Source organism: Nothoprocta perdicaria, unplaced genomic scaffold, assembly GCF_003342845.1.
Source record: "Nothoprocta perdicaria isolate Ctin4 unplaced genomic scaffold, notPer1 scaffold_152, whole genome shotgun sequence".
Classification (NCBI taxonomy): domain Eukaryota; kingdom Metazoa; phylum Chordata; class Aves; order Tinamiformes; family Tinamidae; genus Nothoprocta; species Nothoprocta perdicaria.
In genome coordinates, this window is record NW_020454672.1 from 597506 (window position 1) to 611184 (window position 13679).

The 13679-nt window shown below is 38.1% G+C and overlaps 1 protein-coding gene across 1 annotated transcript in view; it reads left to right on the forward strand.

The window, feature by feature from the left end:
* Positions 1-673: 673 nt before the first annotated feature.
* Positions 674-13679, forward strand: part of DLG2 (discs large MAGUK scaffold protein 2) — a 597632-nt gene continuing 584626 nt past the window's right edge. Inside the window, exon 1 of the mRNA XM_026034918.1 lies at positions 674-1040. Within this exon, the coding sequence (XP_025890703.1) occupies positions 939-1040 (102 nt within the window). The 5' untranslated portion in view covers positions 674-938. The remainder of the gene's footprint in view (positions 1041-13679) is intronic.

The window sequence follows — 13679 nt, forward strand, 5'->3', positions numbered from 1 at the left end:
GTTTGCAGGTCATCCGATAGCAGCACTAGCTGAACAGTCAGTAGTTGCATTGCCATCAAGGCAGCATTTAGAGAGCATTTTAAGCTTCACACGGGTGCATTTTCCGTGCAACTTCGTATCTTTATTCAGTGTCTCCTGCAATCCTTCAACCTGTCTATTTGTAAATTTGTGCCTGGAGAAAGCTCCCATGTGGCAAGCCAGGATTGGATAAATGTTACTTGTATTTCTCCGGCTGCAAACTCCCAGCATCTGGGATTTTCAGCTTTGAGTACAGTTTGTCTCCTGCTGAGATTCATCTTTTCGGAGGAAGCAAAGGGCATCGCTCCTATGGAGCTGCGATTCATCTGCCGTTTTTTCTCGGGGAGACGTGGGGAAGGGATTCCTTATTGGAATGCATATTGATAAAGGCTGAGGACTCGGCTTGTTAGATAAGTAATTTTTTTTTTTCCTCTTCTCTCCCCACAATGACTATGTATTGCAGCAACTCACTGGCTTTTTACCAAATCAGGAGCTGCAGTATTTTTCTTCCGACGGAATAATTTCAGCCCACTTCAGCTAGCATGACAATCTTATGTGATTGTTATGAGTAGGCGTCTACATCCTTTTACATGCTAATACTGCCACACCTGCTAGTCCCCCTCATTTCCATTCCGTTCCTTTTTTTTTCTTTCTTTCTTTTTTCCCCCCCTTCTCTTTCAATGTAAAAACTAATTTCCCCGAGGAAGGGAAATCCTGAGCTTTGTGATTGATGCTGCATCGTTGATTCATCTACAACGGAGGGAATGGCTGAACGGGACACAGGTAGAGATCCAAGCAGGCTGCTTCTGACCGGCAAGAGAAAAGCTAGCTGTTGAGCAGCATATGTTGCCACTCCATGTRCTGGATGAGCTCCTTGTTTTTAGCCTTCAGGAGGCTGCCACTGCTGCAGCACTCAAGGAATGTGCCCTATTGTTAAAAATCCCGACTGCTTTACACCAATGATTTGCCACTGCAAAGTTGCTTGCACCAACAACACTTTGTCGTTGATGTTTGGATGCAAGGTAGGATGTGGTTAATGTATTTCGATGCATGCCGTAACTCTGTTGAGTGTCTGTGCTGTTTAATTTAATGCTTGCATAGAGATTCTGTGCAAATTTGCGATATGCTGGYGCTAAATGAGGGCTTGCAGCTGATACATTTTAAGTGTTAGAAGAAAATCCAGGAGAAGTAACGGCTGTACCGAGTACAGATTTACATAGGAGAAGCTAATGGATTATGAAGCATTTGTTTTAGTCATGATTATTTACTTAGCTAGCAGTTTTAAGATTGCTAAAGCGTTACTCTATCATTTGCCCAGCTTTATTGATTTTGACATGTATACYGTTATTTTAAAAATACAAACTAGCAAGACTGAATATATATTTTTTCCATTTATATTGCTGGTGTGGCTTTTCACCATAATAGCAATGCTAAAGTATGTAGCCCTGCACTTTTGCATAACCAACAAATAAAATAAGCTCTGTATCTCATTTTTTTAAGTCTGCAGGAATATCTTTAAATAAGTGTATTCTTTTAGATACTGAACAATCATTTAATCTCCCATTTTATATTTAAATCAAAAGGTGGCGCAGTTAGCCAGAGAAGTTTCATTTTTGGCTGCATAATGCAATCCCATCCCAAATTTTTTAAGAAAGATGTGAGATTAGGCTATATTTTTCCCTTTTCCCCCTATATATATCCTGATTTGGCATTAGAGTATAACCAATGTTGCCTGTTATTTTACTAAAACAATGCAAAAGTAATTACATGTTTATAAAAGTTATTATATTTGGGTTAGCAAGTTCAGTTCAAAGATCGCTGGATCAATTACAGTGATTTTTTTAGGCAATTCACATATTTCATCCAATTCCTATTCCGTGCTGTTCTTAGATTCTGGATAATATTAATATTGTTCCTGAATCCTTAGAATAGTTCAGCAAATGAACATTTTTATAAAAAAAAAATAAAGTGGCAGTAATTTTTTTTTAATGACTTTGTATAATTTTTTTAATCCTCAAAACTGGCTCTGCTACAAAAATCAAATCTTGGTCATACAGTTCACAACTTTGGGAACAGCGTTTAATCTTTTTAAATTCCTGTGTGACAGAATAGATTGAATAAAATGAAGCAACTTTATGAAATGTACTGTAAGTCACCTAGTGTTCCTCACCCATAACTCAGCTAGAGGTTAATAAGAGATCATCTTCCGTTTCACATAACATCCTTAAACTCCCAGGAAGTTACGATTTACTGTTCCATCTTCTCCTTCTTCACAAACTCCACTCCATCTGCATCTCTGGTTACTTGAGTATTTCCTATGCTAAAGTTTCTTATGTCTTCACTTCCATTTTAAATGTGCAAAAATATGTTCTRTTAGTGAAGAGGTTGTGATTTAATTGCTGTGTCATGATGCCACTAGTGATATAAATAGCATCCATCAAGAGTTTAATAGTTTGAAAGCTTTTTAAAAATTACACCTTTTTCCTGAGAACAATGAATGTTTCTTCTTAATTCTAACTTTGAAAGTTAAAACCCACTGTTTTCAAGTGTTAAATTATAATTAATAAAGGTGACTTGTTAGTCAGGGGAAATTAAATGCAAGCCACTGTTCTACAAAGGTAGGCCAGTGGCCTGGGGACCGGTATCCAATTTGTATTCTTGCCTGTAAGCATGATTTTCAAAGGATGTTCTTTGATGCACTTAAGCTCTTTTATGATTTTCAGATCCTGTTAAGAAAAAGCAGGATAATAAAAATCATATATTTGAAACTTTCTTCCTCCTCTTTCTTTAGAGCTTCAGGCTCATTACGTTAGTCACAGTCAATGTTTTAATCTTCYTGTGGTGGTGTACGAACTACTTCTTGAATGAAATAAATACTCAGGGGGGGAAAATGATCATTTTCAAAAGATGCGAAGTGAACTGAATTGTCTTGGGTCAGTTCAGCATATGTCATCTTAGTACGCTTTGATAGAGTCATCAAGCATACATAAAATATTCTGTGTAACTACCAGTGTGTATTGCCTGTCCTGCCTTTTGTTCTACGTTTCACATCCATATAAGCTTTTACTTTGGCCTTTTAGGGTTATATTCCTAGTTTTGTGGGTGCACCAGCAAACAAATTGGCAGGAAGCAAGGATGTTTCTTTTGTGGAATGGGATGGTGGTAGGGCACAGAATCAGGAATCCAAGCATGCTCAGATTAAATCTGACTTTTGCAATTGCCTGACTCATGAACTTGGGAAGAAAAGTGATACAGGAGGCCCACACTTTGTYTTCTGGGAGGTGGAGGATGAAGAGGAATAAAAAGATTCCTTTAAAATATAGATAGTGCCTGATAAACAACAAGAGAATATGAAGTTAAGCAAATATCTTCACATGCTAAAATAACCAGGTCAGATTATTAACTAGCTCCATTCTAAAGGACAGTGCAAACTATAAAACTGAAATGTTCCGCTTACTCTTTATTTACAGCCTTTAATTTTAATTTTGTGCCAAATACAGTGTTCATCTCATATGGGCACCAAAGTGGGTAAGAGAAACAGACTGCACCAAAGCATAGCAACCATTTTTATCTGCCCCCAATACAAACATTTTGCAGGCTGCTCACTCTGAACAGGTGGTGCCAGGGAGTTAATTTGGGGGGGCCAGAAGAGGATGTGCATGTCTTGCTATACCATATGTTGCAAAGAAAGTGGCGAAAAAGTCTAACTGTGGCTGCAGGAAGCTTTGTTTTTCAGCCCATTTTCCTAGATATCGATGGCTGACCTTGTCCTGGACCTTCAGTTTTAATGATGTCCAATTTCATSAACTATGACCTTGACACTGCAAAGAGTTTAGAGCAGCTTAATTTGAAAGGCAGACTAMTTTCCATCTGAGATGCCTCTCTTGCACCTCACCTAACCATATATAAGCACCTCACACATCTCTGGAAAGGAAGCACCAGTGTTTCCATCGTAGAGGTGCAAAGGTGAAGCAGGAACGGGGCAGCAGCTTTTAAACCTGACCCTCTGGTGCCAGGATATGCCTTGCAGAATTTTCTTGTTCATAGGCTCCCAGGGCTTGGACCTGTATTTGTTTTCCCTGAGCCCTAGAGCTTTTCCACAGCTACCAGTCTGTTCTGTTAAACTTAGGTTAAAGACCTCTGTTCAGAGGACTGCTAAGACATTTGCTGAACTCCTACTGAAGGTAATGAATCTTGAGCACATGCTTTGTGAACTGTCCCTATAATAGTTCGTGCAGTACTGTGGAAGGGTTACCTCCTCACTCTTAATATCCTGTTCATTTTTCTCTTCATTTCATTTCTCTCTGTTAGAGTGCCAGGAGCTATTTCAGAGTGACTGAAATGTCTCTGAAATTACTCTTCAGTCACAACTCTGACACTCACATGGAAGTGTCTTTTAGTGTTCTCCTCCTTTGTATATTGTAAATACTGATTTAGGAAATTGCATTGGAAAATGAGTGACCTTCCCATTTGTTGATCTTAACTGGTTGTAACTAGGTATTTTGATAAATCATATATATACATATATAGAGAGAGACTATTTTGGATCCGTCCTAGCATAATTTTACTGTTTTACAAAAAGAATAAAATATACCTCCTCCTCTTCCTTACCTCCTTTCCTATCTTCTAGCACATTCATCACTACCAGTCCTCTGGCACAATAGCTGATTTCATATTTCTTCCCCCTACAGTTTCTCTATTTTAGCTGAAATAGCCAAATAAGGACCTATTCCACTGTCCAAGGTGAGTGGGAAAGTAGTACCACTTGTTGATTGCCCAACTACCAAAACTTCCACATCACACCTGAAAACCTTTTTGTTAAATGTTTCACTTGTCCAAACACATAGTGCACATTTGCAAATAAAAATGCAAGATCATTGYGAAACTGATGGTTTTATTAAAACAAGTATTGGAGGTATTTGCTGAATATCTGGACACTCATATTTATTTAGCTCACTATTTTTATGTAATCAAACTGTTAGAAAACTGTTATTTTTGTGCACCAAACTATTAGTAGTTTGAACAGACTCTGTCACTTAGTTCTTAACTGAGGATAGTTCTTTTTCAGGTTAAATCTGGGTATTGAAAGAAACAAAGTCATTTGAGACGATAAGAAAATATTGACTGGACTACGCTCAAAGCATTGCATCCTTAAGGCAATTGGTGCATCTCAGTGAACTCAAACAGGATTTTACATTGCATGGGCTGAGGTGTTTTTTTGATTGCATCTAGGTTTACATTTTCATTTGGACTGGAATCCAAAAAACTATTTGAAATGAATTTATGAAGTGAATCCCCTGGTTCTCTCCATTTATCTTGCTCTGCTCTGCATCACAGGGAAAGCTTGGAGTCTGGACATGGGTTTTCTTTTTGATTGAACCAAGCATGGTTCAATCATGAACATAGTGAATGTTCTCCAAAGTCTATCTGGCATTCAGTTTATAAAGTGAGATTAGAAATAGTTCAAAGTAAAATGCACAAAATATGTTTATTGTGGATGCTGGATCCTTCTCACCAGGTCTTCATGCTATGGGCTCATTCCTATTGCCTTGTACTACTTGCTAATATATACTCTGCTTTTGTTTCTGTATTCCATTCAGATTTTTTGAGATGTGYAAAAATACAATGTATTCATGGTCATTCTTATTTCTATGATCCATCTTTAGAGACTGATAGATTATATAGGGTTCCAGATCTCTCAGAAAGAGTTAAATGCCTATTCATAGGCAATCAACAGAGTAAGTCAGCTGAAACGCTGCTGCCACTTGCTATGCACAAGGGTTGACAGCGGCACTGAGAAACCTCCTTCCACATATTATTCTTGTTAGGCCACTGTGCTAAAATAAAAATGCTCAGCAGTAGAAGAAGTTGCAGAAAAGAGGCAGGATTGCCACTGGCAAGAGGCTCTGAGAATGATCGTTTGTGTCAYGGAGGTTTGGTGCATTAGTGTACAGAGCTTAGGGCAGGGAGAGTTTTCTTCTCTGACATAGCATCTATACAAGTTAGCAAAGGACTACACGCCCAAGGAATTTCAGCTGGTCATATGTATATTTTTTTTCCATTATGCAGAACTGCTTTCTAACTTAAATCATTCTGTGATTCAGTAGTACCCCCAAATGTCAGGCTAATCTACTCAGTCCAGTAGGATTTATCCTACTAGTTAAGGAAGGTAGGGAAGATAAACAAGGTTGCTACCTTRTCTGGAATGAGATCACTTGGGTGGCTGTTACACGCTGGCAATGGCCAATGTCTAGACAGAGAATGTCCAGGCATTTCCAAAAGGCATCAACTTCAGATGTTACAGATATTTCTGCTTGTGTGGAAATATCATGTCTCCTTTTTTTTCCACTGTCCTCCAATGAGGACAGTGTCTTCTGTGCACGCTCTGAAGAAGATAGGTGTCTGGTAGGAGAGTCCCTGACAAGCGATTCCGTATCGAATGTGCCAATAAAAGAAATCAAGACAAAGCTAAAAGCARGTGGCTTTTTTYYTTTTTTTTTTAATTAGGTTTTATTTTTTGGAAAGTGTCTAAAATCTYGCACTAGAGACACAAGGCAGCTAGTGACTGATGAAGGTAAAAGAAACTTATCTGAGGAGAAAGATAGTCCCTATACCGCTTAATCACTGCTATGTCTTCCCCATTGTGCCAAAATATCTGCTACTAGATACCATCAGGAGCTCTGGACTGGATGACCCGCAGAGCATGTTCCTGTTGTCACGACAGCATTTACTGATAGTTCAGCCATGGAGTCTTGATCTCAGCACTCCAAATTACTTACAAATTCAATTGAAGCTAAAGGAGGCTATGAATATCCTCTGTATTGTACCTTGGAGAATACAGCCATGGCGGGAAATAGATTTTTTTTTAAAGCTGGTAATAAAGCAGAGTAGAATGTCACGATTGCACAACCACTAGATTATAAATAATGATGATACAGTGAACCTATGGAAAAAAGTAGGGCAGAAGGCACCTAGCTAAAGGTTACTGAATATTTTGAAGGGGATTTCAACGTGGGTTCTTAATGTAAGACACTGCTTTCTTTTTTTTTTTTTTTGCCTTAAATCATACTTAAAAGTTACAAAAAAAAAAAAAAAAAGCATTTTCAAATGGAATATTTAGATACTGGAATAATTTGATGTACAGTTAAATGAGCTGGTTTGTTTTTCAAATTAATTATTGATTGAGAGAAGGCTATATATAGACATTCAACTTACCTGTGAAAGATGTTATAGAGAAGAATAGTAATGGGAAGTACTATATAAATATAATTTATAATAATGAGAAAATTGAAAATTGTCACTGAATAGCATTTTCCTGATCTTTGAAAGACAGTTTTTATGTTTTCAGGGCAGCTGCCAGAAATATTTTCTTTGTTGTCAAATCAGTATTTACTACTTTCATTTTTTCTTCGTGGTTTTAAGCATCTGATACAATATTAGTACTCTTTAGGTGCAACATTTTCCAAAGGAATTTGCTTGGAGAATGTGTTGAATTCAGTGGTAAACTGAATGGGAAAAAAAATGCTTAATGAGATTTCCGCAGCTCTGTATATAAAAAAAAAAATGTTCTATAACCCCAGCAGAGATAGCATCTGCTGAAATACTAAGGCATCCTGAGCTAGTCTCAGGAGTCACCTGGCTCTTGAGTGCAGAGTATCATTAAAAAAACCTGAAGGTAAAAATGACCCTTCTCTTGCTTCAATGACAAATCATACCCCTTAAACTGCAGTCACCCAAATGATCCCTGTCAAGTTTTACATTGCAGAAAGCAGGCTTTCTAGATTAGAGGAAATATCTTAATGAAACCAAAACCTTCTTTCCTTCTTTTTTTTTTTTTTTTTGGTTTTCCCACAAACTGGTAATTCAGAAACTTTGATTTTGATTTCGAGAAGCCTGACGCATCATTTGGGGGAGATTTCCTTTAGGAGGTGATCACAGCTGCTCAGTGTAGTGAAGAAAGAATATGCCTAATCTGAATTTCTGGAAGATGCAAGTTGGTGTCGTCACTGAAGTCCGCGCAGTGAATCAGTTGGAAGCTCAGTAATTACAGTGTGGTATAGATCCTGAGTCAATATATATCTGCCTGAAGAAGTCAATGTAGACACGTCAGGTTACTTTTATTGAGAGATCTGAGCTCATCTTCTATAGAGACAGACTTGTAGCTACAGACTAGCTGCAAGATTTTATGATATGCTTATATTGCTAAATGAAAAAAAAAAATAAAAAGAAAAAAGAAAATAGGCCAATAGGTATACTTAAGAACCAGCTCTGGTTATCTGCATTGCAGAACTGTTAGTTTTATTCCTTAGCTGTATAAATCCGACTAAGTTATTCAAGACGATTCTCAAGAATGGCTTGAAAGATTGTTCATTTGAGAGACCCTTTCCAAGCTGGATCATGGATGAGGCTGCATTAGGTTAAATGTAAACTGTCAGTTTACAGCCTCTGTCTTAACACTATCTCAGCAAATTCTGTATCTTCAGGCACCCTGCGCCCCAGCACCTCACTTTCATGTGCAAACACATCTCAGCTTCATTTAATAAAAGTGCCGCTCTGATAAGCAACATAGACRTAGACCTTAGTACCATTTGGCTTGGGAACCAAAGATCGCCTTTCGAAACTTAAATATTTAGTGAAGGAAAGGTAATATCAGAATCTCAGTCGTGATTCCACAATTGGGAGCTTGGAAACCTTCCCATCACCTTTATAGCATGTTGAAGAAACAGTCACTGTCAGAGAGGGGTCTGTGGCCTCAAGATACAGCAGGGAAGCTGGAACTCCTTGCTTCTATTTCTGTCTCTCACACAGAGTTCCTATTGTGGCCTTGGGTAAATTGTGCCTTACATCTCTATCTGGAAAATTGAGTTGCTAATGTCTACCCTAGAAGGTTATTGAGAATTAATAATTATTACATATTCACAGAACTGAAACAAAATGGATGGTGTGAATATGATGCATCACTGATTTTACAGACCAGAATATGACTTTGAAGGGCACTTAGTAGGAGTGGATGTAGTATAGATGGTATAGATGAAAATCAAAGCATCTCCACCTCTTTTGCTGTATTGCCCTCTCCTCAGAGTCCTTTTTTTCAGGTATAACTTAAAAATTCTAGTGGTCATCTTTTGTCAAAGGTTCTACTACAGTTCTGGGCTTTCATATCCCAACTTCTTTACCCATGGCAAATTGTTGAGATTGACTTACAAGTCCCACTAGAGATGAAAGTGCTGACAGACTTATCTACAGCAGTCCAAGCAGTACAGCTGTGATCTGATTTACTATATCAAGCTTGCAGAATTGCAGTCCTGAGCTCCAGGGTTTTTATTTTACAAAGTTTGTTTAAATATCATTAAAGGATGATGAATGATGCAGGAAGGAGACAAATAGAGGAATGTAAACCTGTTGCAAGGAGCCAGATCAGTAACTGCATTGCACAAATTATGGAACTGTTCAGGAATTCTGTTTTGGCTGTTAGATAGAAGGCCAGTTCAGTTGACCTTAAGGCTCTCCTAGCTGCAGAGTAAATATCAGATTCTGTAGCTTACAAAAAACTAAGAAAAGTTCCAAAAAGTCCTGTGAAATCTCGAACACAGCAATCTGCAAAACTGGAACTGATCTCTTTTCACTACTGTGGCTAGATGTGGTTCGTATTATATTTATTAAAAAAAGGGAAACATACCCCTTTCTTTATCATTACATTCCTTTGTCAGTATTACTGTTTGCTCTTGGATTTCTGGTCATGGTTTAAGGTATATTATAGGGTACCTGGGTAGGAATTAAGCACTCTGGAGTAAGGTGACATAGGTCGTTTTTGCACTGGCAAAGTTAATTGATGAGTCATATTCCATACACAGTAGTTTCAGATGTAAAATAACCAGAGCAATATATTTTCCTGAGACAAAGTTTGTTCATGCAATTTGAAAAGGTCTAATACTTTTCAGAACAATTAAGAAACTGGGGATAGGGGGAGGAGAGGAGTGTGGCCTAGAAAACACATGTGAGAATCTAATTTTCTGTGTGTGTACATGTTACAGAAAAGCTTGCTGCACCTTCTCTATAAAGCCCTGATGCTTTACACTCTTTTTTATATGCATCAGCCCACTTGTGAGCTTCAGGCACGCAGCTCTTTAATTTTGCATCATGAAGAACATCATTCCAATGTCCTGAAGTCTGTAGCCCTTAAAAGTTTTGGAAGTTAGCAGAGACAGATGAAAGTGAGACAGTGGCACAAAGCTGAAGGTGATAGGAAGATCTGGTTATGCAAAAGGAACTGTGGTGTTAAAAGTTGTATTGACATAGGATTCCTGAAGTCCACCCTTGTTTCCTTAGGTGATGCMCAGCTGTAGGGCCAGAGCTCCCTACAGCTTTGTTACAGAGCTGGAAAATGAACTGCAGTCTGTTGCATCTCATGTTGGAGCCAGCTGCCTAGAACAGAGATTTAATTTGCTATCTATAATTGCCTAGACTGTATGGATCTGGTGGTCTTATTAGAGCTGTAAGGTGACACATTTTCACAGGGCATTAGTGACTACTACATTGCAGTGCTATTGGAATAAAAATGTTCAGTGTGCAGAGGTAGAGGAATGGAGCTGCTGCTAAACTAACTGATATTCTGTGTGCAAGCACCAGCTAACATTTTCCTGAATATACATATTTACCAGGAACAACAGCGGAGGGGTTCACTAGCTAATAAAAAATCTATTAGTAAATAAAAAATAGTTGCTCCGCATTCTGATTATTTTTCTTCTACTGTATTCAGTGTATTCATGAAAGAAAAAGGCTTAGATAGGAGAGGGACAGCTCACCTTGCAAGAATGTATACGAGGTAATCATAGAATGATAGAAATGTTGATGAGAAGGGACATCTGTAAGTCACCTAGTCCAACATCTCCCTGAAAATGGCAGTTTCGTGGGGTGATTTAGTATGCAGCCATACATCTCACTTGGAGAAGAAACTGTTTGTTTTTTAAGTAGYTCATATGAAATTTCTCTAAAATAGAAAGAAAATTTAAAAAAAAACATAATTCAGTGTTTAAAACAAGTGAAAGGAGGTTAAATGTTCTGAGYACTCTCCCTCTACTTCTATTGATTCCTTAGTAGATGGGGAGAGAATCAATTTAACCTTTTTTTTTTTTTTYCYWAWKGGRMYKKTKSCMRGKKKTWRGAGGGTAGGGACTGCTGTGAAAGGGTCTAGAATTTCACCTTTGGTGCTTTATCTTTTCTGTGAGGAGAGGAGAGGAGAAGAAAAGCTCAGGTACAGTTCGTGAGACTCTGAGGTCTGTAACCTTTTAACAATTAGATAGCAGCTCCCATTGTTTTTGATGCAAATTAGGCATTCCAAGGATCTGGCCATGAAATGCTTAATCTTCCTTCTGTGCTTATTTTGTTTAGTCCTGAGTATTATCTCATTGCTTTGCTTTAATTCTTAAATGTATGTATGTCCTTTCTTTTCTATTACTGACTCCCTTTTAGAATTCACTGTTAGGCTCCAAGTCAATGGTGTGGCTGCAAGGAGAATAAAGTGGCATTAACAGAGCATTTCTAGAGTAAAGGGGATACAACAAGAGAGAAATGTGTGCACACCCTCCCACATATACGCACATAGATGCCAACAGGGCACTAAACTCTGACACATTAGCCATGTTCCCACTCTCATATTCTGAAAATTTGGTGAGGGTAGGCCTCAGATGACATGATGGGAGAGTGGGAGAAGCGGAATGACTGTGTAATGTTGTAAAACCACCCTGGATTCAGATTCAAGTTGAAAAATGTGGGGCTTTATACTCATGAGGGAAAAGTCATACATCATCTTGCATGGTGCAGCAAATAATGACTTCTTTTTTTTTTCTGTCAAAACCTCTAAGATATATCCTGCCAATGTACTTAAAGGGTCTCTGTCTTAAGAAGACTTTAAAGTCTCTGAATTAGTATCTAATAAAATGGAAATAAGCCAAGAATGAAAGAGGAAGGAAGTCCCACTCTGAACTTCCTACCTAATTTATTCTCCTAGTTAAATGCTGAGAAGCTAAAATCGGGCTAGGAAAGGATATTGAACTTAAATACTTCTATACCAGTGATTCCAAATCAGGTATATATGTCATAAATGACAGTGTAAAGACCAAAATCCTACATGGCTATCCTTTGACATACGTTAACTCTAGAAACTAGAGTTTGGACTTTTGATTAAGATGCAAAATTCTCTTAGACCTCAATGAGATTTGACAGGTAAAGAAATATGGCCACTTGGTCTGAAAATACTACTACCGTTTTAAAGACAGGTCCTAAGAGATTCTTACCTCTTGCTTTTCCCATCATGCAGGTCAAAAAATCCAGAGACTAAATGTGATGCATTGTTTTCTGGTGGATTTCAGATGGATTTAAAACCTGTGAGTTTTGCCACAAAACTTACCAAAGAGGATTAATGTCACACAAAAATGCAAAGTCATGCCTTTTTGAGTACTAGACAAAGCATGCAAAAGTGATAAATGAGAGTAAACACAGGATTTCTTAGGTCTTCCTTACCAGTCACAGAGTTTTTGCTGTCTAAATAAGTCTTGACAAACTTCATTCACCAGCTGCAAGCCAAAATTCATTTTCCTGGCATGACTAATATACAGTGGTTTTCTTTCATCTAGTAAGACTAGCATGTATTAGGAAGAATAAGAAAGTAATGAAGTTGAAGCAGAACAAAAGAGAAGGTACTGAAAAACAGAAAGAAAAAGCTGAATAGCTTTTGAGCTTGCTATTCTGCAAAYTGCATTTTCTGTGTGCGAAACTTTGAAAATGAAGTGATTTTCCCCTATTTATAATAACATTCTTGAGCATGCAGTGTGCAAGTGTGGCAATTCTATGTATGATACATGGCAACATAATGATGCTAAATTCACAGTACCTTTCCCAAAAGAGATCTTTTGGACATCTGTCATATTTACTKGTCAGTAAGTGAGATGATACAGAAGTAAAATAAGAGTTTCAATCAACATTAAATGCCATAAATATGAGCAAAGATGGGTATCTTTGCTCTCTATTCTAGCCTTGGCAGCTTCTTGGTTGGAAATGACGAGTTTCCAGGTGGTGGCTGGCCCTTTTGCTGTGCTTGCTATCAACTACAGCTGTTTTCATTGCTCTTTTGGCTGCAGAGAATCTATTGGTTTTATCTGCAGAGATCATATGAACATCTGCGTAGCAGCTTGCCAGTCAACTCCCACTTGACCCCTAACAAGAGAGCAGACTGCTCAGAGACACAGCGACTTGCTGGAATTCCCAGCTCCTAAGCATGCCCTTGTGTTCTGCTCCTGTCTACAGAGATCAGTATGAAATGCAGTTCAGCCAACAGAAAGTTCATTTTAGAAGAAATGTACCTTGAAAAAGCAGCAAGTGAAAACAGCTCTGGATTTTTAAGGAACTCTGCAATTATCACCAGCATTCCCCTTYCCTTCCCTTCCTTCCATTCCCTTTTCCTTTCCCTTCCCTCTTTTTCTAACTAGATGTTTTCCTCTAAAATATTCTCTAAAATACTGAGAATTTTCATTCACTAAACTCAGGGAAAAAAATGGTCTACTTTTGTCACTGTTGAAGAATGCCTCTAAAAAGAGCTGTGTACATGGTAGGTGTCTATCATGTACACAGTATGGGCTGAACTATAGCAAGATAGGAATCCT